Source organism: Myotis nattereri (assembly GCF_964212035.1).
Source record: "Myotis nattereri genome assembly, chromosome: 3".
Classification (NCBI taxonomy): Eukaryota; Metazoa; Chordata; class Mammalia; order Chiroptera; family Vespertilionidae; genus Myotis; species Myotis nattereri.
In genome coordinates this window covers 78,574,245-78,599,349 of record NC_138077.1, presented here as the reverse complement: position 1 = coordinate 78,599,349, position 25,105 = coordinate 78,574,245, and the positions used below count along the sequence as shown (strand labels likewise).

Sequence of the window (25,105 nt, the reverse complement as noted above, 5' to 3'; positions counted from 1 at the left end):
TTATACATTTGTATTTTATTTTTCCTTCTTATACAAAATCTAACATACTATTGATTTTCTTTCCTACTTCCCTCCCCCAACCCTTAATAATGTATCTTTCTAGAAATCAATACACACCAATTCATAGAGATAATGCTCATTCATTTCACAGCTACCTAGAATTCATAGCCTGGATATACTACAGTTTGTTTAACAACTCTTTTATGTATAGGTTGCTTCCAATATTTTACAGTTACAAGCATTCTGCAGTAAATAAATTTATACATAAGTGTTTTTGTATTCTTGTAGGTGTATCTTCAAGTCAATTCCTAAAGTACAATTACTAATTCAAAGGTAAATATATATAGCTTTATTAGACATTGCCAAATTCCCCTATACAAGGGTTGTGCCAATTTTCATTTCCACCATAATGCATTAAAATACCTGTTTCCCACAGCCTTGCCAACAGAATATTATGTTTTGGTAATTGATAGGTAAGGAATGGTATCCCAGTAGAGTTTTATTTCTCTTTCTATGAGTCAGGTTGAACTTTTAAAAAATATGTTAAAAATTCATTTCTTATTCATCTTTATATCTGTTCATGTCATTTCCCATTTTTCTGTCAAGCTTCTTTGATCTTTGTTTCTCTCAGGTATTCGGAACTTTCTTACTGTCATTTACTGATATTAGCCTGTATGTGATATGTGCTGCAATTTCTGTTAGTTTGCCTCCTCATGTTTTAACTTTGTTTATGGAGCTTGTTTATAGTGGATTTTTGTGGGCAGGTTTTGCCATGCAAACTTTCAAAACTGTATTAAAAGATTGCATCTGGATTTGAGTTGTAATTGGAAATTGGAAAGCCTTTTTTTTACATCCTAATTAAAAATAAACTTACCCATGTTTTACTTTAGTATTTATGTGGTATATTTAGATCCCAGGTCCATTTGGAGATATTCTTTTGTACCATATGAAGTGTAGATCTAGTAGTCGCTTTCCAGATGACTAATCACTTGTCCTAGTAGCATGTATTTAACAGTCTATCTTTGCCCAAAGGTTTTTATATACTTTATTATATACTTCAGTTTTGTATGTGCTTGGTTCTATTTCTGGACTTTCTATTGTATTCCACTGTCCTAGCCATGTGTCAGAATTTCAGTTTTAATTATAGAGACTTTTTACTATTTTAATATCTGATTGAGCTACTCTCTACTTATAGATGTTCATTTCATATGTATATTTATCCATATGAAAGTTGGATACCTGTCCAACTTCATAAAAATATTTATTGGTATTTTTATTGGGATTATGCTGTTTGTAAATTATTTTTATGATGTTGAGTCATGCTGTTCAAGAACAAGAGTTGCTTTTTTCCATTTGTTCAAATCTAATTTTGTTGTCTTTTAGGAGTGCTTTAAACTTTTTCTCATGTAGGTTTTACACATTTTTTCTGTTAAAATTATTTCAAAACTAGAGGCCCGATGCACAAAATTTGTGCAAGAATAGGCTTTCGCAGCCACAGCAGCTGCCTCAATTCCTCCCTCGCAACTGTGGCGGCTGCCTCAATCCTGCGGCTGCAGCCCCAGCTTCATCCGGAAGGTTGTCCAGAAGGACATCTGGATGGCCATTCAGTCAATTTGCATATTACACTTTTATTTTTATAGATACCTTCTTTATTTCTGTAGTAAGTGGTGGTGCTTTTGTTTTGTTTTGCCATTTGTCCTTTAACTGGTGTCAACCACTGGTCATTGGTGCAAGTTCAATTCCAGCAGGAATCCCCAATTTGTTGCACTAATTTACAATCCTACCAAAAGAATACGAGGGTCCTCTTTTCTCCACATCTTCACCAGTACTTATTTGTTGACTTATATGATAGTCATTCTGACAGGGGTGAAGTGATATATTATTTTAGTTTTAATTTGCATTCCCCTGATGATTGTTAATGTTGAACATTTTTTTCATGTATCTGTTGGCCATCTGTATGTCTGTTCTCTTTGGAGAAATGTCAATTCAGGTCCTCTGCTCATTATTAAATCAGATTGTTGTGGGGGATTTTTGGTGTAAAGTTGTGTGAGTTCATTATATGTTTTAAATATTAACTTCTTATCTTATGCATCATTTGTAGATATCTTTTTCCATTCAGTAGATTGTCTTTTCATTTTGTTGATGGTTTCTTTCACTTTGCAAAAACTTTTTAGTTTGATGTACACCCATTGTTTATTTTTTCTTTTGTTTCCCTTGCCCTAGGAGATAGATACAAAAAGATACGGCTAAGAGTAATGTCAGAGACTTTATTGCCTATATTTTCTTCGAGGTGTTTTTATGGTTTCAGGTCTTACATTTAAGTCTTCAATCCATTTTGAGTTTATTTATATGGTGTAAGAAAATGGTCCGATTACATTTTTTGCATATGTCCAGTTTTTCCAACACCACTTGTTGAAGAGACTCTTTACCTCATTGCATCTCCTTGCCTTCTTTGTTATAGATCCATTGACCATGTAAGCAAGGATTTATTTCTGGTCTGTATTCCATTTATCTAGACATCTGCTTTTATGCCAGTATCATACTGTTTTGAACTTTGTAGGTTTATAATATAGTTTGATATCAGGGATATCTTCCACTTTGTTTTTTTCTCAAGATTTCAAAATTTCTTTGGCTATTCAGGGTATTTTGTGGTTCCATATAAATGGGATTAATTGTCTATTTCTAAGAAGAATGCCACTGATATTTTAATAGGGATTGGATTGAATCTGTACTTTGCTTTAGGTAGTGAGGACATTTTAATAATATTAATTTTACTCCATGAACAAGGTATCTCCTCCCATTTACTTGTATTATCCACTTTTTTCTTCATTTTTATAGTTTTCTGAGTATAAGCCTTTCACCTCTTGGATTAAATTTATTCTTAGGTATTTTATGCTTTTTGATGTAATTGTAAGTAGGATTGCTTTCTTAATTTCTCCCCCTGATTGTTACTAATTGGTTATAAAAAGGAAATATTTCTGCATACTGATTCTGTATCCTATAACTTTACTGTTTCTTTTTTTTTATTCTTAATAGTTTTTGGTGGAATCTTTAGTGTGGGGCGCGGCTACAGTGTTTTGGACAGGTTTCAGCCTCAGACTAATGAGAGGGCACAGTCCTCTCGTGGCCACGTGCAAGTCCCAGCTGGAGGGCAGAGCCTTCACAGCACAATTATAGCCAACAGCTATAGTTGTAAGCTTGAACCTATGGTCCGAACACGTGGCCCCACGTGCCTGTGTGATAGAGTTCAGGTGCATGTAGTTGAGTAGGGTTGAAACTCATGAGAATGCTGTAAACAACTTGATCACGCCCCTACTTTGCCTTGTGGCATCTGCTATAAAATAAAGACAGGGCTTGTGGGCGCTGGCGCTGTGTCCTCGGTGGGAGCAGCCTCCCACCGAGACCCAGCTTTCATTCCCTTGTCTGTCTTTTCTTAATCCTTTCATCACCCCGACTCGGGATCACCCTTGGCTGTGCTGGCGCGGCACACTTTCGAATTTTTTATAAACATTCTCATGTCATTTTGGATCCCTTTTATTTCTTTCTCTTGTCTGATTGCTATGACTAGGACTGCCGATACTATGATGAAGGGAAGTGGTGGTAGTGGAAATCCTTGCCTTCTTTCTGATCATAGAGGAAAAGCTTCCAGGTTTTCACCATTGACTATGTTATTTAGCTATAGGTTTGTCATATATACTCTTTATTATGTTGAGATATGTTCCTTCTGTATCCACTTTATAGAGAATGTCTTACCATAAAAGGATGTTGGATTTTGTCAGGTTTTTTTTCTGTATCTATTGTGATGGCCATGTGGTTTTTATCCTTTATTTTTGTTAATGTGACATGACATTGATTGATTCATAGATTTTGAACCATCCTTGTATCTCTGGGATGATTTCCATTTGCATAATCCTTTTAATGTATTGTTAAATCTGGTTTGCTAATATTTTGTTGAGAATTTATTCATCTATGTTCATCAAGGATATTGGCCTTATAATTTTAATATATATGGAATTTATTTTTCTGGCTTTGGTATCTGGGTAATGCTGGCTTCATAGAATGAGTTTGAAAATCTTCCTATCTCTTTAATTTTTTGAAACAATTTGAGAATAATAGGTATTAATTCTTTTATGAATGTTTGGTAGAATTTACCTGTGAAGCCGTCTGGCCCTAGGCTTTTATTTCTTGGGGAAAATTTCAACTTTATGGAATTTGCTGATATTCTCTTTTTAACTTATTATATAATTATTTTTGTGAATGTTCCATGTATGCTTGAGGTTTATTCTTTCAAATTAAGATGTAAAGTTTCATATGCATCCAAAAGGTCTAACTTATTATTCTGTATCCTTATTTTTATCTACCTGATCTCTTATTACTGTGTTTCTCTTTTTGTGTTACTTCATCTCTTTGGGTTTTTCTTTTGTAAAGGGGACTGTTGTGTTATTGCATGGATATTGATATTTTAATGTCTTCAATTCCAATTGTGATTTCTAGCCTTAGAAAGTCCCTCCTTTGTAAAATGTGTTGCCTTTAAGTTTGAATTCTCCTTTGTCTGGCATCAAGATCACACACACACACACACACACACACACACACACACACACAACATCCCTCCACACCTCTCACAGCCTTATTTTTCCTTGTATACCTGTTTTTGCTCATCTCTTTATTTTTAGCTTTTCTGAGTCATTTTGTGTTGGGTGTATTTCTTGTATTTAGCATATTATTGGGTCCTATTTTAATTAATTTGTATTCCAGATTTCTTTTGCTTTACTATTGGATTTTTTGGGGGGAGGTGTTGTCCATAAACTGAGTTGTTGGGATTCTCATTTTGCTTTATTTTTATACCATATGTTTTTAAGCGATAAAGACTGTGCTTCTGGTATTTCTAAGAACAGGGCTGGTGTTTTACCGTGTTTGTGCTAGGCCTCTTCTTTTTTATTGAATTTATTGAGGTGACATTGGTTAATGTGATAGCCCTCTTCTGTCAGTGTTGTAATTTTTAAAAAATTTTAAATAATTTTTGGAAAACAGGTTATAGTGGGGAAGGAATTCTGTATCCTGTGTATGTGTGTGTGTGTGTGTGTGTGTGTGTGTGTGTGTGTGAGAAAGAGAGAGAGAGAGAGAATGAGAGAGAGAGAGAGAGAGAGAGAGACAGGATTCTGTCTCTCCTTCTTGCTTTGTTTTTAACCCCTTTATCATGCAGTTTCCAGAGTATGTAAGAAGTATTTTTAACCTACTTCTTCCACCAAAGTGTTTACTTTTCAAAATTGCTTGGTCAAGATTTCTGCATTCTTTTGTTACTTCCCTAAAGTCAGTATTCTTATCTACTAGTGGATTTTAAAAAAAACAAAACTTTCTTATGGTACACGGAATAGCTTGATCATCTTTTTCTACCCCCAGTGGGTCTTTGATTAACTTTGCCATGTAACTTACACTCCACAAATCTGTTGATATACTTCAGGAATCGATAAACCTAATAAAACAAAATGCTTTCTGTTCTTTAGTTTCTGTGTTTTTTTTTTAATACTTTTTTTAGAAAAATAATTATTGTATGTCAAATAAAGTGTTCAGTATTGTTTCATTTGAAAGAAGTGAGGGGTTTCCCAATGGGATCATCATTGTTTTTTTCTTTCTTTATGGATTAAGGTATTATATATGTGTCCTTATCCCCTCATTGCCCGACCTCCACCCCCCACTCGTGCCCTCATTCCCCTGGTGTTTGTGTCCATTGGTTAGGCTTATATACATGCATACAAATCCTTACCTCCACTCTCCCCTACCTCCCCTCTGAGGTTTGACGGTCTGATTGATGCTTTTCTGTCTCTGGATCTGTTTTTGTTCATCAGTTTATGTTGTTCATTATATTCCACAAATGAGTGAGATCATGTGCTATTTATCTTTCTCTGGCTGGCTTATTTCGCTTAGCATAATGCTCTCCAGTTACATCCATGTTGTTGCAAATGGTAAGAATTCCTTCTTTTTTTACAGCAGCGTAGTATTCCATTCCATTGTGTAGATGTACCACAGTTTTCATCTGCTGATGGGCACTTAGGCTTTTTCCGAATCTTAGGTAAGGTAAATTGTGCTGCTATGAACATAGGGGTGCATATATCCTTTCTGTTTGGTGTTTCTGGTTTTTGGAATACATTCCTAGAAGTGGGATCACTGGGTCAAATGGGAGTTCCATTTTTACTTTTTTGAGGACACTCCATACTGTTCTCCATAGTGGCTGCACCAGTCTGCATTCCCACCAGCAGTGCACCAGGGTTCCTTTTTCTCTGCATCCTCACCAGCATTTGTTGTTTGTTGACTTATTGATGATAGCCATTCTGACAGGAGTGAGATGTTATCTCATTGTGGTTTTGATTTGCATCTCTTGGATCATTAGTGACTTTGAGTGTGTTTTCACATGTCTCTTGGCCTTCCTTATGTCCTCTTTTGAATATCTACGTAAGTCCCTTGCCTATTTTTTTGATTGGGTTGTGTATCTCCCTTTTGTTAAATTGTATGAGTTTCCTGTAAATGTTGGAGATTAAACCTTTATCGGTGATAACATTTGCAAATATGTTCTTCCATGCAGTGGGCTTTCTTGTTTTGTTGATGGTTTCTTTTGCTGTATAGAAGCTTTTTATTTTGATGTAGTCCCACTTGTTTATTTTCTCGTTAGTTTCCATTGCCCTAGGTGCTGTATCAGTGAAGATATTGCTTTGGCATATGTCTGAGATTTTGCTGCCTGTGGATTCCTCTAATGTTTTTATGGTTTCCCATCTTATGGTTAACTCCTTTATCCATTTTGAGTTTATTTTTGTGTATGGTGTAAGTCGGTGGTATAGTTTCATTCTTTTAAATGTATCTGTCCAATTTTCCCAACATCATTTATTCAAGAGACGGTCTTGACTCCATGGTATGTTCTTGCCTCCTTTGTCAAATATTAATTGAGCGTAGTGGTTTGGGTCGATTTCTGGGTTCTCTATTCTATTACATTGATCTACTAGTATATGTCTGTTCTTGTGCCAGTACCAGGCAGTTTTTAGAACAGTGGCTTTATAATACAGCTTGATATCTGGTATTGAGATCCTTCCTACTTTGTTCTTCTTTCTCAGGATTGCTGCAACTATTCGGGGTCGTTTTTTATTCCAGATGAATTTTTGGAGAGTTCATTCTAAGTCTGTGAAATTTGCTGTTGATATTTTAATGGGGAGTGCTTTGAATCTATAGATTGCTTTGGGTAGTATGGACATTTTAACGTAGATTCTACCAATCCATGAACACGGTATGTTCTCCTATCTGTTTATGTCTTCCTCTCTTTTTTTTTCAATGTCCTGTAGTTTTCCGAGTACAGATATTTTACCTCCTTAGTTAAGTTTATTCCTAGGTATCTTAATTTTTTTGGTGCGATGAAACCAGATAAAGACAACACAATGAAAGAGAATTACAGGCCAATATCCCTCATAAACATAGATGCCAAAACCCTCATCAAAATTCTAGCAAATTGGATCCAGTATTACATCAGAAAGATCATATACCATGAGCAAGTAAGATTTATCCTTGGGATGCAAGGATGGTACAATATCCTCAAATCAATAAACTTGATATACATCACATAAACAAATTTAGAGATAAAAAATACATAGTGATATCAGTTGATGCAGAAAAAACATTTGACAAAGTCCAACACTCTTTCTTGATAAAAACCCTCAGCAAAATGGGAATAGAGGGATCATATCTCAACATAATAAAAGCCTTATATGACAAACCTACAACCAACATCATACTTAATGGGCAAAAACTAAAACCATTTCACCTAAGAACAGGAATGAGACAGGGATGCCACCTTTCACCACTCCTGCTCGACATAGTTCTGGAAGTGCCAGCCATAGCAGTTAGACAAGAAGAAGAAATAAAAGGCATCCAAATTTGAAATGAAGATGTAAAACTGTCATTATTTGCAGATGACATGATACTGTACATAGAAAACCATGAAGACTCCATCAAAAAATTATTAGACTTAATTAATGAATTTGGCAATGTAGCAGGATGCAAAATTAATGCCAAGAAATCTATGGCATTTTTATACACCAATAGTGAACTTACAGAATGATCATCATTGTTAACATTTTTACATTTTTCATGTGTAGAAGTTAAAGAAGTGTTATCTTAATCTTCATAGGTATCTTGCATGATAGGTATAAAAGCCATAGAGTTTCATGAGAGATGCAGTCCCAGCCTATGAAAACATGAAGTCAGGAGAATAAAGGCATCTCATACATGTTCATGAGAATACAGTAATTACTGTGGATGTTTTTCATGGAGAGACTTGATGGGAACTTACACTTAAGAAGTATCATGTGAGGTTGTTGCATTGTCATATACAGGAGCCATATGCAATTCTAAATACCTTGGTGGATCTTTGTGCTTTGGAATAGTCAGACTGGTTTGTGGACTGGAACAGAGAAGAAATATTGAAGCTTTGTCTCTGTAAATGATGTCATCACTTCTAAATGTCTCCTTCAATATTATGAGGCAGGTCAGTAAGGTATTGACACCTGTCTCATTTCTTGTCAGTATTCAAAAGGATGAAACTTAATCCACTGTGTGATGCTGATGTAAGTAAGCTCTTCTAGGAAATATTAAAAGCCTTTGACATCTCCTGAATGGTGAAAAGTTTATTTTTCCAGAAAAGCTTTGAAAAAATTTCTTGGTATGCGGTGTATGTCTCACCTATGATGCTTGGCAACACCTCTAATTTTGCTGAAGTGTACACATTATTATGACTCATTGTTTTTATATTACTGTGCTTGGCATTAGAAACTCTGCCAGCTATCTTGAAAAAAGTTGTCAACTTAATAACAGCCAAGGCCTTGAGTCACCATCTTTTTAAGAGTTTTTATTAAGAAATAGAAACAAAATGAAGCTCTCTTCTATCCCGAAGTTTGCTGACTTTTTAGAAGCTAAGTCTAAAAGCTCTCAAAGTAGAATTTTATAAGAAAATCCACTCAGATGAAACTGATAGGGATGAATGGTATTACCTTGTGAATATTTTGGTTTCTTGAATGCTGTAAAATTATCTATGGAGACCCTTTGTTCATCATCATGGATAGCAATAAAAATCTATGTGCTCTTTTGTCCACGCTGCTATTTTGAAAGAGGAACTGGAGGAGGCAACTCTGCTTGTAATAAAAGAAATGCAATTTTTCTAAACTAAATATGTCCCCCTCCCTGTCTTTTGGATTAATAAAAAATATAAAATGTTAATATGTTTGCCATGGTTGTGATGAAATTGGTACCTTTTTTAAATATTGATAATGTATTAAATGGTATAGCTCACTTGGATAGCAGTCTGGAAGTATATATTAAGAATCACTAAGGAAATACTTCAGGTAGGCAGAAGAGGTTGTGCTAGGAAGATGTTTATTGTAATATTATTCACTATACAGAAAACTGGAAGCCGATCTAAATTTCTAATAGTGATAAATTTAATAAGAAAGTTAAGGTGTATCTACCATATAACCAGTTTTTGGCTATCACTAATTGTCTGCTATGAACATTCTACTACCTACATCAGAGGCCTAAATTTTACAACCCAACTCGCTCTGGCCCACCAAGCACAAGGCAGTGTGATCCTTGAAGCCGGACTGTACAGACACAGTACTGATGGACATTATTTAATGACAGCATCTACTCTAAACATTTTCTTGGTATTGTAATGGCCTCTTCAGTCTGCTAGGGGCTTCAGCTGTGTGTTTGCCCTGTCCCACTACACTGAGCTCTCTGAGGGCAACACTCTGCCTTCTAATTTCATCACTGAACCCCCCAGCGCATACCTAGCTCAGTGACCGGCTATTCAGGGGCTTGTTAGAATATATTCAATAAATAAATTTCTTTGAGAATTGTACACTTTGTTTTTTAGATTAAAGGCATTTCTGTACATAGGCAGTAAACTCTCCCTAAATACCAGTATGTGTAAATTAATTAAGTGATGTCCTCTAAGCAAGCTACATTTCCATCTGTTGGAGGTAGACAGGGTTGACATGCTTTTGCTCTATCAGCGTAGTCTTTCTAACTTGCCACACCTGTCAATAGGTTAAGTGGTCTTCCAATTACTTGAGAACATAAACCTCGTTTCGTGTTTCATGAACAATATTAACTCCTCATCGTAGTCTATCCAAAACCAGGTGCATGTACTCTATATTTTTGAATCCAGAATATTTCTGCTTGACTTCTTCCAGAATTTAATATGTTGTTTTTTATAATCTACCTAAAGTGTCTTTGATATGGTCACAGGAAAGAGGCATGAGAACCTTAAGATCTCTAAGCTCTATATAAGTGGATACAAATTCACTACTAACCGGAGTGTGACTTTCAAAGAAGACAGTCATTATTGGCCCAGGTTTCCTATTTTTTTTTTTTACTTGTGATTTTCTAAGAGAAGTTAGAAATTCATACTTAATATGAAGTTTCCAGATTTTTAAAATTTTGGCAGCTAATTCAAATAGTTTTGAAATAGTGCATGGCCCCAAACTGCTGGCCAAGAGGCCAAGTAAAATGCATCTGTCTGCTGATTACGACCCTGAGCCGTAGATTCCAGCTTGTGCACTATAGTTCTTTTAGATTTGATGATCCAAAAACCAGTGTATTCTCACCATACAACCAAAGTAAATTTCTGGTTGTATTAGTTGTCTGTTGTTTCATAACATTACCACAGACTTAAAACAACACAGTTCATTATCTCAGTTTCTGTAGCTCAGAAGTCTGAGCATGGCATGACTGGATTCTCTGCTTAGCGTCTTGCTTGGCTGAAATCAAGATACCAGCTGGGGATGAGGATTCTCTTCCAAACTCACTGGTGGTTGGCAGATTTCACTTCCTTGCAGTTGTAAAACTGGGCCAGGGACTGCTTTTCGTTCCTAGCGTCCTCCTGGAGTGATAGTTTATGGCTCCTCCTGTTTGTAAAAGATTGCATTTTTCTTTGAGATTTATCACCACCTTTCCATGCCAGTTTTTCCTAGGAACTGCAGGATGCTGGTTAGGTTGTTTGTAAATTTCAGCTATTATGAATAATGCTGCTGTGAGATATCAGGTCCAACTCTGTGTGGACATAATGTTTACATTTCTCTTGGATATACTAGTACTAGTGGCCTGGTGCACAAAATTCATGCATGGGGGCAGGGTGTCCCTCAGCCTGGCCTGCGCCCTCTCCAATCTGGGACTCCTCAGGGGATGTCCGACTGCTGGACATCCCTCTCGCAATCTGGGACTGCTGGCTCCTAACTGCTAACCTGCCTGATTGCCCCTAACCACTCAGTATTCCGTCCTGATCGCCCCCAACTCCCCCCCCCCCCTATATGCTCACCCCCAACTTCCCCCTCCTGCCGGCCTGCTCACCTCCAACTGCCTTCCCCTGCCAGCCTGATCACCCCCAACTGCCCTCTCCTGTCGGCTTGATCGCCCCTAACCACCTCTGCTTCAGCCCTGCCACCATGGCTTTGTCCAGAAGGATGTCCGGAAGGTCTCCCAGTCTAATTAGCATATTTCCCTTTTATTAGTATAGATGCCTAGGAGTAGAATTACTGGGTCATATGATAACTAATTATACGTTTAACCTTTTGAAGAACTGCCAGGCTGTTCTCAAATGCGATTGCACCATTTTACAATCCCACAAACACTGTATGAGGGTTCCAATTTTTCAATATCCTTGCTATTCTATCTTTTTTATTCTAGCCATCCTAGTGGCTGTAAAGTGGAATCTCATTATGAATTTGATTTGCATTTCCTAATGGCTAAATTTTTTGTTGTTGTTGCACATTCCATGGATTTGAACAAATGTATAATGACATCATTGTGGAATGATGTACCGGATAATAATGCGGATTTTGTAATCAAAGAAAACAATAATTTCAAGAGAAACATCAAAAGTGCTTTATTCAAAGTAATGTCCATCGCTAGCTACACAATTCTTCCATCTTTCAGGTAATTCTATGGGGGCAGGTTGCCCCACAGCCCGGCTGGCAGGGGAACGCAGTTGGAGGCGAGCAGGCTGGCAGGAGGGGGAAGTTGGGGGTGAGCATATAGGCGGGGGGGCGGGGGGGGGGAGGAGGGACAGTTGGGGGCGATCAGGACGGGATGCAGAGTGGTTAGGGGCAATCAGGCAGGCAGGCAGGTTAGCAGTTAGGAGCCAGCAGTCCCGGATTGCGAGAGGGATGTCCGGCAGTCGGACATCCCCTGAGGAGTCCCAGATTGGAGAGGGCGCAGGCCAGGCTGAGGGACACCCTGCGTCCCAAGAACTTTTCTTGTTTTGAGGCAAACCATTCAGAGACACAATTTTCCACTCCCTTGTACATTTTGAAGTGCTTCTCAGAAAGTGCATGTGCCATTGATTGGAACAAGTGGTAATCTGCAGGAACAAGGTCTGGTGAATACAGCAGGTGGGTTAATACTTCCCAGGCAAGATCTTTAATGTGTCTTTAACTGGTTTTGAAGTGTGTGATGGTGCGGTACCATGAAGCAAAATTACTTTGCTGTGTCTTCTGGCCCGTTCTGGTCATCTTACAATCAAAGTGTGGTTCAAATTGATTATCTGTTGTCGGCAGTGATCAGTATTAACCGTTTCACCTGGTTTTAGAAGCTCATAATGCAGCACACCTTCCTGATCGCACCAAACGCAGAACATTGTCTTCTTTCCGAAGCGATGTGGCCTTGCAGTCAATGTTGATGGTTGACCTGGATCAACCCATGTTTTTGTGCATTTGGGATTCTCAAAATAAATCCACTTTTCATCGCCAGTCACAATTCGATGCAAAAAAGACTTTCTCTCGTGCTGTTGAAACAACATTTTCCTGATGACTTTTCGGTTTTCCATTTGTCTTTCGGTCAGTTGATGTGCCACCCATTTCCCTTCCTTTAAAATCGTTCCCATTGCTTGTAAATGATTGGAAATTATTTGTTGAGCAACGTTTAATCTTTCTGCAAATTGTTTTTTAGTTTGACATGCATCTTCATCCCATAATGCTTGCAATTGTTGATCTTCAAACTTTTTCTGTTGACCTGGACGTTCTTTGTCTTTCACATCGAAATCATTACTTTTAGCCCATTTAAACCAGTGTTCACAAGTATCTTGAGATGGAGCATGTTCACCATAAGCTTCCCGAAGTATGCAATAACTTCCAGCAGCACTTTTCTTCAAAATAAAGTAATGAATTAAAACTTCCCGCAAGTGCTCTTTTTTTGGGCACGAAATTCGACATTTTTAAACATAAAAATATCTATGATGTTAACACCTTCAGCAAATTTGACATGAAGTTTTGAAGCTTGCTGTCAATACAACAAAATAGCATACATATCATATCACATATATATCAACATACGTGTAACTCCATCTATTGAAAAAAATCTGCATTATTAACCAGTATACCTAGACCACTGTGGATTTGATTTGCTAATACTTTATTAAGTATTTTTGCATCTATTTTTATGAGAAACATTGGTCTGTAGTTTTCTTGTAATGTCTTTGTCCTTAAATGTTTGGTGAAATTTACCAGTGAACCCATTTGTGCCAGGTGCTTTTTCTTTTGAAGTATTATTAATTATTGATTTAATATCCTAGATATAGGCCTATTCAGATTGTTTGTTTCTTTTTGTTTGAGTTTTGGCAAATTGTGTCTTTCAAGGAACCTGTCCATTTTATCAAGGTTATCCAATTTTTGGACGTAGAGTTGTTCATAGTATGTCTTTATTATCCTTTTGATGTCCATGGGATCTGTAAGGATCTGTCCCCACCTTCATTACGGATATTAGTGATTTTGTCTTCTCTTTTTCTTATTTAGACTTACTAGAGTCTTATTAGGTTGTTTTCTTTGCTGTTGTTGTGTGTGTTTTTTGTTTGTTTTTTTCAAATAACCTGCTTTTGGTTTCTTTTCCTAGTTTCCTAAAGGCTAATAACTTTTAAGCACTTTTATTTTCCTGGAACATGGGTTCTTTTATATTAAAAACCAGTGTTTCATGGTTGTTATGGTGATTAATAATTTTAACTTTTATATTTTAATGTCCTCTATATATTCACAAAATATTTTTTCAAATACCTTTCTTATTTAATCATGAGAAACTATAGCGATTTCTGTGACTTTAAGAGCCATCAGCAGAACTTATAATTGTTGGCAGTTAAATACTTTATTTTGATTTAGGAGTACCTTTGAATGGCCAAACTAGGGAAATGGCATTAAAGAATTAACAACTATGTTGCCCAGATTAGGAATGGTTTTTCTTCTTCCTTTCCCAGAGTGCTTTGCCAAGTTCTTTGCATTACTTGTACAGCGGGTAAAGCCGGTGGTCAAAGGAGAGCCAAGTGAGGAGAAGGAGGGTCACCTTGGCTGGGAATAGCAGGTGAAGGCAGGTGCTTCTTGTATATTTGAACTCATTTAAGCACTTATAAGGTCAGCTATTGTACTTTTCTTTTTTCTTTCTTCTGTTTTTTAAATTGTGGTTATCCATTCTTCAGCATTGCCTTTTGAGTTTCACAGAACGTAAGTGATTTTTAAAAAATGTTTTGTTTCTACCACAGATTAAATTTACTCACATTTTAGAGGACAAGATAAGTCCAGATAAACAAATAGATAGACAAAAGATGAAACTTCGTGCTAATAAAAAATACTTTTGGGGTTCTGTCCATATAAAAAGGGTTAAAACTATTTTTTTGCACATTGTTTCACTTTAATAATATACTTTTTATGAAGACATCATTGTATGGCATGTTAGGTATTCTTTAAAAAGGATCTTTTCCCTTTGTACCTGAAAGGATCTGTAAAGTCAGTATTTATACTGAGCATCTTAATCAGGCTTGTAATAAAATCACACCTACATGTATCCTTACATGGCAAAGAACAGCTAGTACTGATGGGCCCAGATCAAACTGTTATTCACTTTTACAAAAATTAATCTTGTGTAAAGATACTAGTGACCATAATTTCTCTTGCCTTAACTATTCCCTTTGGGCTTTAAGATTTAATGTGATGGGCACTGGTTCTGCACATACATAGTTGGGGTTGCTAACAAATTATATAGCTTTGAGATATTTAGAATAATGTGAAATATATATTACTCTACTTTTAAATATTTTATGTTCAAAAGCAATACAATATTTAATATTCATCCTCTTTACTAGACTATTTCTGAGTTACTTGGTATTAAAAAACAAGTCTGAAGATTTTATCATTTATATAACTTGTAATTTTGCTTAAATGTTAAAAATATTGATAGCTAAAATTACATTCCATATTTAGAAATAGAAGGTGGTGTGTGTTTTTTGTTTTTTTGTACAGATGAGCAAGACATATTTTATATTGAAAACGATAGCATCTAAGAAAAGTGCATGTTTACCTTGATGTTTTGTATTAACTTATTAAATGCTAAAAAAATTGAAAAGTTATAGACTGAATTGAGTTTTTCTATTTCAATATGAATGATCACCTAAAGGGGTTGACCAGAAGTTCCACAGGCCTTGGCAGAAAAATTGAGAAGGTTCATAAAAGGTTTGAGAGGTGGTGTCCTGAGGCCAGGAATCTTGGGGCTCCTGTGGGGTTACTGATTGACTGTCAGTTTATTTGTGGGCCACCTGCCTGCCTGCAATGCTTTCATTGTTTAAAAATTCCTGGTTATTCTTTTAAAGAGTATACACATGTATTTCACAGGAAATTGACTCTTCAAAAGGCCAGTAATGCTTGTACTGTTTTTTTCTTTTGCATCATTTGAAGTTATTACTTGACTTTTTTCTTTTTCCAACCAGAGTAATGGGATTTTTAATCACTAAACATCCTACTTATCATTTTATTTAACATGCAGAGTTTGGTATATTATTCTGATTCTATTATCTACATGGTAAATATTATTGACTTCATAAGAGTCACAACAAAGATCTGCTTTTCTTCATTCCTAGGCAAATACTGTGGTCTGGGATTGCAGATGAACCATTCAATTGAATCAAAAAGCAATGAAATTACAGTGCTGTTCATGAGTGGAATCCATGTTTCTGGACGAGGATTTTTGGCTTCATACTCAGTTATAGAAAAACAAGGTAATTTTCACTTTATACCATGGCTCCTGCATTTTATATTTCCTAAAAAAAAAAAATGAAATTTTTCTTTAAGTACCTGTTCCATAAGCTTGGGATAGGGTAGAAGGACTGAACAGTTAAGAACACTTACATAAATTTGAAAAGTAAGATTAGATCAGTATTAGAGCCCAATAATTTAAAATGTATTAACTTTTATATAAAGCCCATATACTTTCCTTTCCTTAGTAGCGGAAAAACTGATTTTTCACTTTTATAATATTGGAACACAATAATTACTTTAAAAATCTGTCAATTATTGAAATGTAGTATATTGATATAAAGCTTTATTATCCACATTTTACCATTTCATAGGACTGTGCTCAAGACCATTTTACCATTTTTCTCAGAGAATAGAATCTCATACTACCAGGAGTACCACAAGTGCTATCTGAGACACTGTAAAATAAACATGCGATATTCTCCAGATTGTTAATGCTTAGAATCTAAAGGGGGGAGGGTGGCTAAAATAAAAGCTATTAAGTGGAATAAAATGTACAATTTATGAATCACTAAGATACAATGCAAGACTTGAATGAAATCTCTCATGTATTTTGACTGCTTGGCACGTATTTATTCCCCTGTGCTATTAGAGTACTGTGGTGAGAAAAGTTAAGATATGTTGCTAGTACAAGGATATATTAAAATAATCACTTAAATAATTTAAATATTCAACAGTTTTTCTAAGTTCACCATTAAAAATAAAAAATTGGGTTTTTAAATTGTATAAATAAGGAAATTGTCAAAAAGCTCCCAGTTGTGAGAATGTTAGGCACTAGGAGGAGTCTGTTTCCCTTAGCTTCTAAGCGATGGACCAGGGTGTGAAGGCTAATCTCATGTGAGAAAGAACAATCATTGGATGGAATAATGGAAAGAAGAAAACTGGAAAATTATGCTAATAAGCAATTAAAATTTTTTACACAACCAGGAAAACTAAGGCAATGTAGTGTTTAGAAGGGGCACTTAGGTAGTTCTGGAATGAAAACCAGGTGACCTCTAGCCGGTCAGTTGAACTTCATCGGCAAGTAGATTAGTTGTGAGGAATCTTATATAATAAAAGCCTAATATGCTGTGTCTGGTTGTCCCGTCGTCCTTTCAACCAATCAAAATGTAATATGCTAATGATATGCTAAGGTTGCTCAACCACTCGCTATGACGTGCACTGACCACCAGGGGGGCAGATAGTCGACTGATTGTCCAGTCACTATGATGTGCACTGACCATCAAAGGGCAGATGCTGACTGGTAGGTTAGCTTGCTGCTGGGGTCCGGCCGATTGGGACTGAGCAAGACGGGCCAGGCATGCCCTGGAGCCCTCCTGTGGTCCCTCTCTGCTGGCCAACCTCCCGCGTCCTTCCCCAGCCCTGATCGTGCACTGGTGGGGTCCCTTGAGCATAGGACTGTGCTCAAGACCAGTCCTATGCCTGGTCTGCGCCCTCTTGCAATCTGGGACCTCGGGGAATGTCGGAGAACCAGCTTCAGCCGGATCCCACAGGCCAGGCTGAGGGACCCCACTGGTGCACAAATCATTAGACTACTAAGTCTAATAATACATGTGTAGTGTCTGTAGGCACACAGCATAGTAGGCACAAACAAATGTTAGTTTTGCCCCTTTCACCACTGTACACACATACCCACCCCTAACCATCAAAACAGTAAGGTAAAAGAGAAAGAGATGATGATAGATTTCCATCTTTTCAGCTTTACTTCCTAAGAATCTTGGGCTGATATGAGAGGATAGTAAGTAAGCAGTTTGCTTCTTATTCTTAAGTTCCTTCGTCTTAATATCAGGTTTAATTATTTATTTTGCTTCATATGTTCCCCTTCTCTCTTTGTTATTTATTGAATTGAAGGTTTTTGGAAAATAAGTATTTTCTCTTTAAAAAAATGTTCTTACATCAGATATTTAAATTATAGAGCTTCTTGATCCATAGGTGTCCTGCATTAAAGTTTCTTAAGAATTGACAAATTCCAAATAGCTATGACTTTATTTTATAACTTCCAAAGTTTTTTAAAAATTGGTCCTCAAAATCTGGAAGTTTTTATAATCATACTTTCAAAATTCATAATCGTCTTGGGAAATCCTCATCTCAGAGGTTTCTCCTGAGTTTTTACCTTAAAAAAACAAACGAACATATCTTTGTCCCATTCATCAAGCATTTGTTTTAGTTGAAGTTGAGTGAATTGTCAAAATTCAAATGAACATAGGTTGAATTTCTTATTACATACTCTTCTTGGGTGGCCTTTTAGTCATAATTTCTTATGACTCATTCATTTGAAGGCTGGTTGGCTTTGGTTGAGAGCCTCATTTTATTTCCATCCAGGAAACTTAGCTGCCACACTGAATTCCATGAATATTTTCAAGGAACATCACTCCATGTCCCCAGCTTAGCAACCTAGTTAAAGATTTAGAGCATTTGGGAATGAAGATTGTGAAAAATCTTGTTTCAACAGCTTCTTCAGTTGTTAAACTCTCACAAATGTGTGTTAGAATCCTGATTTTGTGTGAGATAGATTAATTTCCATTACTTTGTGCAAGAGCACATTGCAAAATTATATTTATTTTAATGTCTTATTTCCTGGTATATGCTTGACATTGAGGAAATAGCAGCAAATAATACGGATACAATCATACTTTCATAGGGTTTTCTGTATAGAGTTGGAAAAAAGATATCAAACACAAGGTTACTTAATTGTAGTTATGAAACAATGTACAGTTAAATCCAGTAAGTACAATGAAGGTTATAGTCAACAGATAAAAGGCCAGAGCAGAGTGGGGAGTGGAAAATTAAGAGCAAAGCTCTCCTGAGGAAGTCACTTTTAAGCTGAGAACTGAAGGATTAATTGAAAGTTCCAGACAGACAAGGAATTAAGAACATCCTAGGGGAGAGAACAGCAGGTATAAAGGACTTGTAGTGGGAAGGAGTTCTGGAGGAAGCAGAACAGAAGCCAGCACATCTGGGGTGAAGTGAGTGCATGGTGAGTAGGTCACATTATTCAAGACTTTGTAGAAAATGTAGGGGTTGAAGCTTGACTGGATTTATGTTTTTTATAACTTTTATGGTTTTATCCTCTTATTTTTAATGATGTATGAACAGTAGTTTCTAGTATTTTATACTAACTGCTATTTTTAAAATTTTCACCTTTGAACCTCATTTTGAAAGATTGTATCTACCATTGAAAGGAAAAGTTTTCCCATTGTCCCATTAAGTAGCAGGCAGATTCATGTAAGTATGAATCAGCACTTCTAGTAATTATGAGAAAACTGGGATTTCTACTTGGACTTGGTATAATATCATCAAATTCCAACTAGACTCTCTGAAATTGAACTTTTCACCTGAAAATTAAAAATATATGTGGTCTGGACATCATATTAACAAGCAGTATTTAGAAGTTCTATAGAGAGAAACTTCTAAGTTACTGCCAATCTTACTGCGAGAGGCAGAACCAGCCAGTTACTCAGAGGTCCAGTCCTAGTAACTCAGATCATTTAATATAGTACTAGAGGCCCGGTGCATGAAATTCGTTCACTTGTGGGGGGTGGGTGAGGAGAATGGGGGCAGTCCCTCAGCCTGGCCTGCACCCTCTTGCAGTCCGGGAGCCCTCAGGGTATTTCCAACTGCTGCAGAGGCAGGGGAGGCTCCCGCCACCACTTCTGCACTCGCCAGCCATGAGCCCGGCTTCTAGCTGATTTGCGCTCCCCCTGTGGGAGTGCACTGACCACCAGGGGGCAGCTCCTGCATTGAGCATCTGCCCACTGGTGGTCAGTGTGCATCATAGTACTGTTTGTTCCACCATTTGGTCGATTTGCATATTAGCCTTTTATTATATAGGATGCTAATAAATGTTACTGACATTTCCATTCTCAAACGTAAACTTAAAAACATAGTGTTTACCCCTGGACTTGAAAAGTAAAATAAATTTTATAGGTGAGTGATCTCAGTTTCTAGTTTTGAATCTGTTCAACATTGGTCAGTTTCTAGGAAAAGCTCAACATTTCTAGAATGATTCTGGGTAATGATTTTTTTAAGTTATTTTAGTTTTAGGACAGGGAGCTCAGCTGACATATCTATATTTGCATTGAAAGCTTCAAGTCCTTCAAGGCAGCTTCTATTTGCCATAAATTGGGTGGTGTATGTGTACACAGTTGAAAAGTAGTAGTCTGATGTTTCTTTTGTGGGACATGAAATCCTAACTTTAAAGGTAATTTTAAACCTCCTCACTTTAGATTTCATTAATCCAGAATTTTGTAGTGTTCAATCTAAAGGTTGCCTTTATTTTTGTGAGGAGAAATTATAAATGGTTTAAAATTTGATTTGAAATAAAATGACCAGTGTAGATATTACCGTACTTCCTAATTGGAACTCATAAACACTTGTTCACTCACTCCCCACTGACCCATGAGGACAGTGTGCTTAAGACTTGTGAACAGCTGGGCTTGGGAAATGTTTCCATTTGACAGTGTAATTGTTGCTATATGTTAGATTATTTTTAGAGTTAACACCAATAGTGTTAACAATTTTCTGATTGCTGTATTCTCTAACCACATTTTTTGCAAATATTTTCCATTTCTTCCATCTTATATCAGATTATATCAACTTATAAATGAAACATAGGGCGAAATAGAGAATTTTCTTTGTAATAGAATCCAGATTTCTGTAATTCTCTTTTCTTCATGGAATGTTTTTAGTTTTGAAAATAGAGCGTGAATTCCTTAGATTTTTTGCTACCTTAATCATACAGTAATTTTATAGAATCCTTTCTGTTTTGAGTATTATACTTAGCTAGGTTTCTATATTTAGTTTTTCTATTGTGTTCCTAATTTTTGTTATGTTGTTTCTGGCAAACATTTTAAAACTTTTAAGCTGTCTAATAAGATTTATTGCATCAGAGTAATCAAAAAGCTTCCAGCAAACAAAAGCCCGGGGCCAGATGGCTTCACAGGGGAGTTTTACCAAACATTCAAGGAAGACCTAAAACCTATCCTCCTCAGACTATGTCGAAAGATCCAAGAGGAAGGAACACTTCCCAGCTCATTCTATGAAGCCAACATCACCCTAATCCCAAAACCAGATAAAGACAATACAATGAAAGAGAATTATAGGCCAATATCCCTCATGAACATAGATGCCAAAATCCTCAACAAAATCCTAGCAAATCGGATCCAGCAGTACATCAAAAAGATCATACACCATGACCAAGTAGGATTTATCCCAGGGATGCAAGGATGGTACAATATCCGCAAATCAATAAACGTGATACATCACATAAACAAATTGAGAGAAAAAAACCACATAGTCATATCAATTGATGCGGAAAAAGCATTTGACAAAATCCAACACCCTTTCTTGATAAAAACTCTCAGCAAGATAGGAATTGAGGGATCATACCTCAACATAATAAAAGCCATATATGACAAACCCACAGCCAACATCATAATCAATGGGCAAAAACTAAAACCATTCCCCCTAAAAACAGGAACAAGACAGGGATGCCCCCTCTCACCACTCCTGTTCAACATAGTACTGGAAGTACTAGCCATTGCGATCAGACACAAAGAAGAAATAAAAGGCATCCAGATTGGAAAAGAAGAAGTAAAACTGTCCTTATTTGCAGATGACATGATACTGTACATACAGAACCCTAAAGACTCCATCAAAAAATTATTAGACTTAATAAATGAATTTGGCAATGTAGCAGGATACAAAATGAATGCTAAGAAATCCATGGCATTTCTTTACACCAATAGTGAACTTACAGAAAGTGAAACTACAGAAGCAATCCCATTTACCATTGCACCAAAAAAATTAAAATACCTAGGAATAAACTTAACTAAGGAGGTAAAAGACTTATATGCTGAAAACTACAGGACACTGAAAAAAGAGATAGAGGAAGACATAAACAGATGGAAGAATATACCGTGTTCATGGATTGGTAGAATCAACATCATCAAAATGTCCATACTACCCAAAGCAATTTATAGATTCAGTGCAATCCCCATTAAATTACCAATGGCATATTTCACAAATCTAGAACGAACGTTCCAAAAATTCATCTGGAATAAAAAAAGACCCCGAATAGCTGCAGCAATCCTGAGAAAGAACAAAGTAGGTGGGATCTCAATACCAGATATCAAACTGTATTACAAAGCCACTGTTCTTAAAACAGCTTGGTACTGGCACAAGAACAGACATATAGATCAATGGAATAGAATAGAGACCCCAGAAATCGACCCAAACCACTATGCCCAATTAATATTCGACAAAGGAGGCAAGAGCATACAATGGAGTCAAGACAGTCTTTTCAATAAATGGTGTTGGGAAAATTGGACAGATACATGCAAAAGGATGAAACTAGATCACCAACTCACACCATACACAAAAATAAACTCAAAATGGATAAAAGACTTAAATGTAAGACGGGAAACCATAAAAATACTAGAGGAATCCACAGGCAGTGAAATTGCAAACATATGCCGAAGAAATTTCTTCTCTGATAATGCTCCTAGGGCAATGGAAACTAAAGAGAAAATAAACAAATGGGACTACATCAAAATAAAAAGCTTTTGCACAGCAAAGGAAACCATCAACAAAACAACAAGAAGACCCACTACATGGGAGAACATATTTGCCAATGATACCACCGATAAGGGTTTAATTTCCAACATTTACAGGGATCTCATGAAACTTAACAAAAGGAAGATAAACAATCCAATAAAAAAATGGGCAACGGACCTAGATAGACACTTTTCGAAAGAGGACATACAGAAGGCCGAAAGACATATGAAAACCTGCTCAAAGTCACTAATTATACGAGAGATGCAAATCAAAACGACAATGCGTTATCATCTCACACCTGTCAGAATGGCTATCATCAACAAATCAACAAACAAGTGTTGGAGAGGATGTGGAGAAAAAGGAACCCTTCTGCACTGCTGGTGGGAATGCAAACTGGTGCAGCCACTGTGGAGAACAGTATGGAGCTACCTCAGAAGACTAAAAATGGAACTCCCATTTGACCCAGTGATCCCACTACTAGGAATATATCCCAAGAAACCAGAAACGCCAATTAGAAAGGATATATGCACCCCTATGTTCATAGCAGCACAATTCACCATAGCTAAGATTTGGAAACAGCCTAAGTGCCCATCAGCAGATGAGTGGATTAGAAAACAATGGTACATATACACAATGGAATACTATGCTGCGGTAAAAAAAAAAGGAACTCTTGCCTTTTGCAACAGCATGGATGGAACTGGAGAGCATTATGCTAAGTGAAATAAGCCAGTCAGAGAAAGATAAATACCACATGATCTCACTCATTTGTGGATTATAGAGAACAACATAGACTGATGAAAAGGGACAGACCCAAAGCCTGAGAAACAGCGATCAGGCTATCAATCCCCAGAAGGAAAGTAGGGGAGGGCAGGGGTAAGGGGAAGAGATCAACCGAAGGACTTGTATACATGTATATAAGCCAAAGCAATGGACATGGACAACGGGGGGATGGGAGCATGAGTTTGTGTGTGGGGGGGGGAGGTTGGGGGTTAATGGGGGGGATGAGGACACATTTGTAATACCTTAACTAATAATAAAAAAAAAAGAGAGAGAAAAAAAAAACTATAAAAAAAAAAGATTTATTGCATCAGTTTACATGCATATCTTTATATTTATCCTTGTTTATACAAAAATGAATATGCATCGTGTTTGTAAACATAATACAGTACTCATGGCGAAAAATATCTGTATTTTGGTGTCAGTTTGTACAACAAAGGTACTAATGAGCAAAGTGTTACCAGTTTTGCAGAGAAAACATTTATGAACAAAAACTGTTAAGACAGTGTTAACTCAAAGAGGCAGTTTAATCTATGGGATAGAGTTTAGTTCACACTGAAATAACCTGAGAGCACCTTAATGATTTTAGTGATTTTATGTTTCATTTTTTTACTATATTAGGAATGCTGCTATGGGACTGGGTGTGTTTATGTGCTATCCAGTAGATATATTAGAGGCCTAGATTCTGTGTAGGTCACAAAAGAATTGTTTGATCTTTTAATGTCTTATATTCACTTTTTAGTATATAGCATTTAGATGTTAAAGGTGTTTGATTTGTCTTTCCTATATAATAAAAGGGTAATATGCAAATTGATCCTAACAGCTGAACTACCAGAACGACCGCTCAACTAGTCACTATGAGGTGCCCTGACCACCTCTAGGTTCCTTTCCCCAGCCGGCAGGCTCCCATTGCCTGATGACTAACAGGGAACCGGGGGTGGGTGGCAGGGAACGTGGATGGCACCAAGCCAAGGCCCCCACCCTGCCAGTCATCCCACACGCAGAAGGCAACCTGCAGTGGGGGTGTGGCTGGTGAGCGGGTGGGAACGGCCAACCTCTCGGTCCCTCCCCCTGGCCATCAGGCTCCGATCACCCAATGGCAAACGGGGAACTGGGGATGGGTGGCTGAAGGGGGGTAAGGCCAGCTGCGGGCAGCTGGGGAAGATGGCCCTGATTGCAGGCCTGGTCTAGGGATCATACCCTCACGAATTTTGTGTGCCGGGCTTCTAGTAATAAGGATAATGATAACTGGCATTTATTGAGCCATTACTATATGATTGCATGTACTATGTGATCTGGGGGCATTTTGTCATCTAATCCTTATTACTATCCCTACAATAAAAATTAGGAAATGTATTTCTAGAGGTTAAATAACTTATCCAAGAGTCATATATCTATTTATTGCTCAAATTAGAAAAAAAAAACAGACAAATAACAAACTTCACCAAAAGTTGAAAGAAAAAGACAAAACCATATTTACGTAACTTGAAAAAAAGATGTAACTTACTATTAAATTTAACAATCCATTCAATTTGCTGATTAGACAATTAGTAAATATTTATTGAACATATAAATGATTAATTGAATGAATAAATCATTCCAACAAACCTGTATTGAGTTCCAGGTAGAGATTTTACACCAATTTAATTGAAAGCTTTCCATAAAAC

The 25,105-nt window shown here is 36.8% G+C and overlaps 1 protein-coding gene across 1 annotated transcript in view; it reads left to right on the top strand.

Moving 5' to 3' along the window:
• DCBLD2 (discoidin, CUB and LCCL domain containing 2) overlaps positions 1 to 25,105 on the top strand; it is a 100,181-nt gene that overhangs the window by 35,114 nt on the left and 39,962 nt on the right. The window contains exon 3 of the mRNA XM_081086713.1: positions 15,932 to 16,069. Coding sequence (XP_080942839.1) covers positions 15,932 to 16,069 — 138 coding nt within the window. The remainder of the gene's footprint in view (positions 1 to 15,931; positions 16,070 to 25,105) is intronic.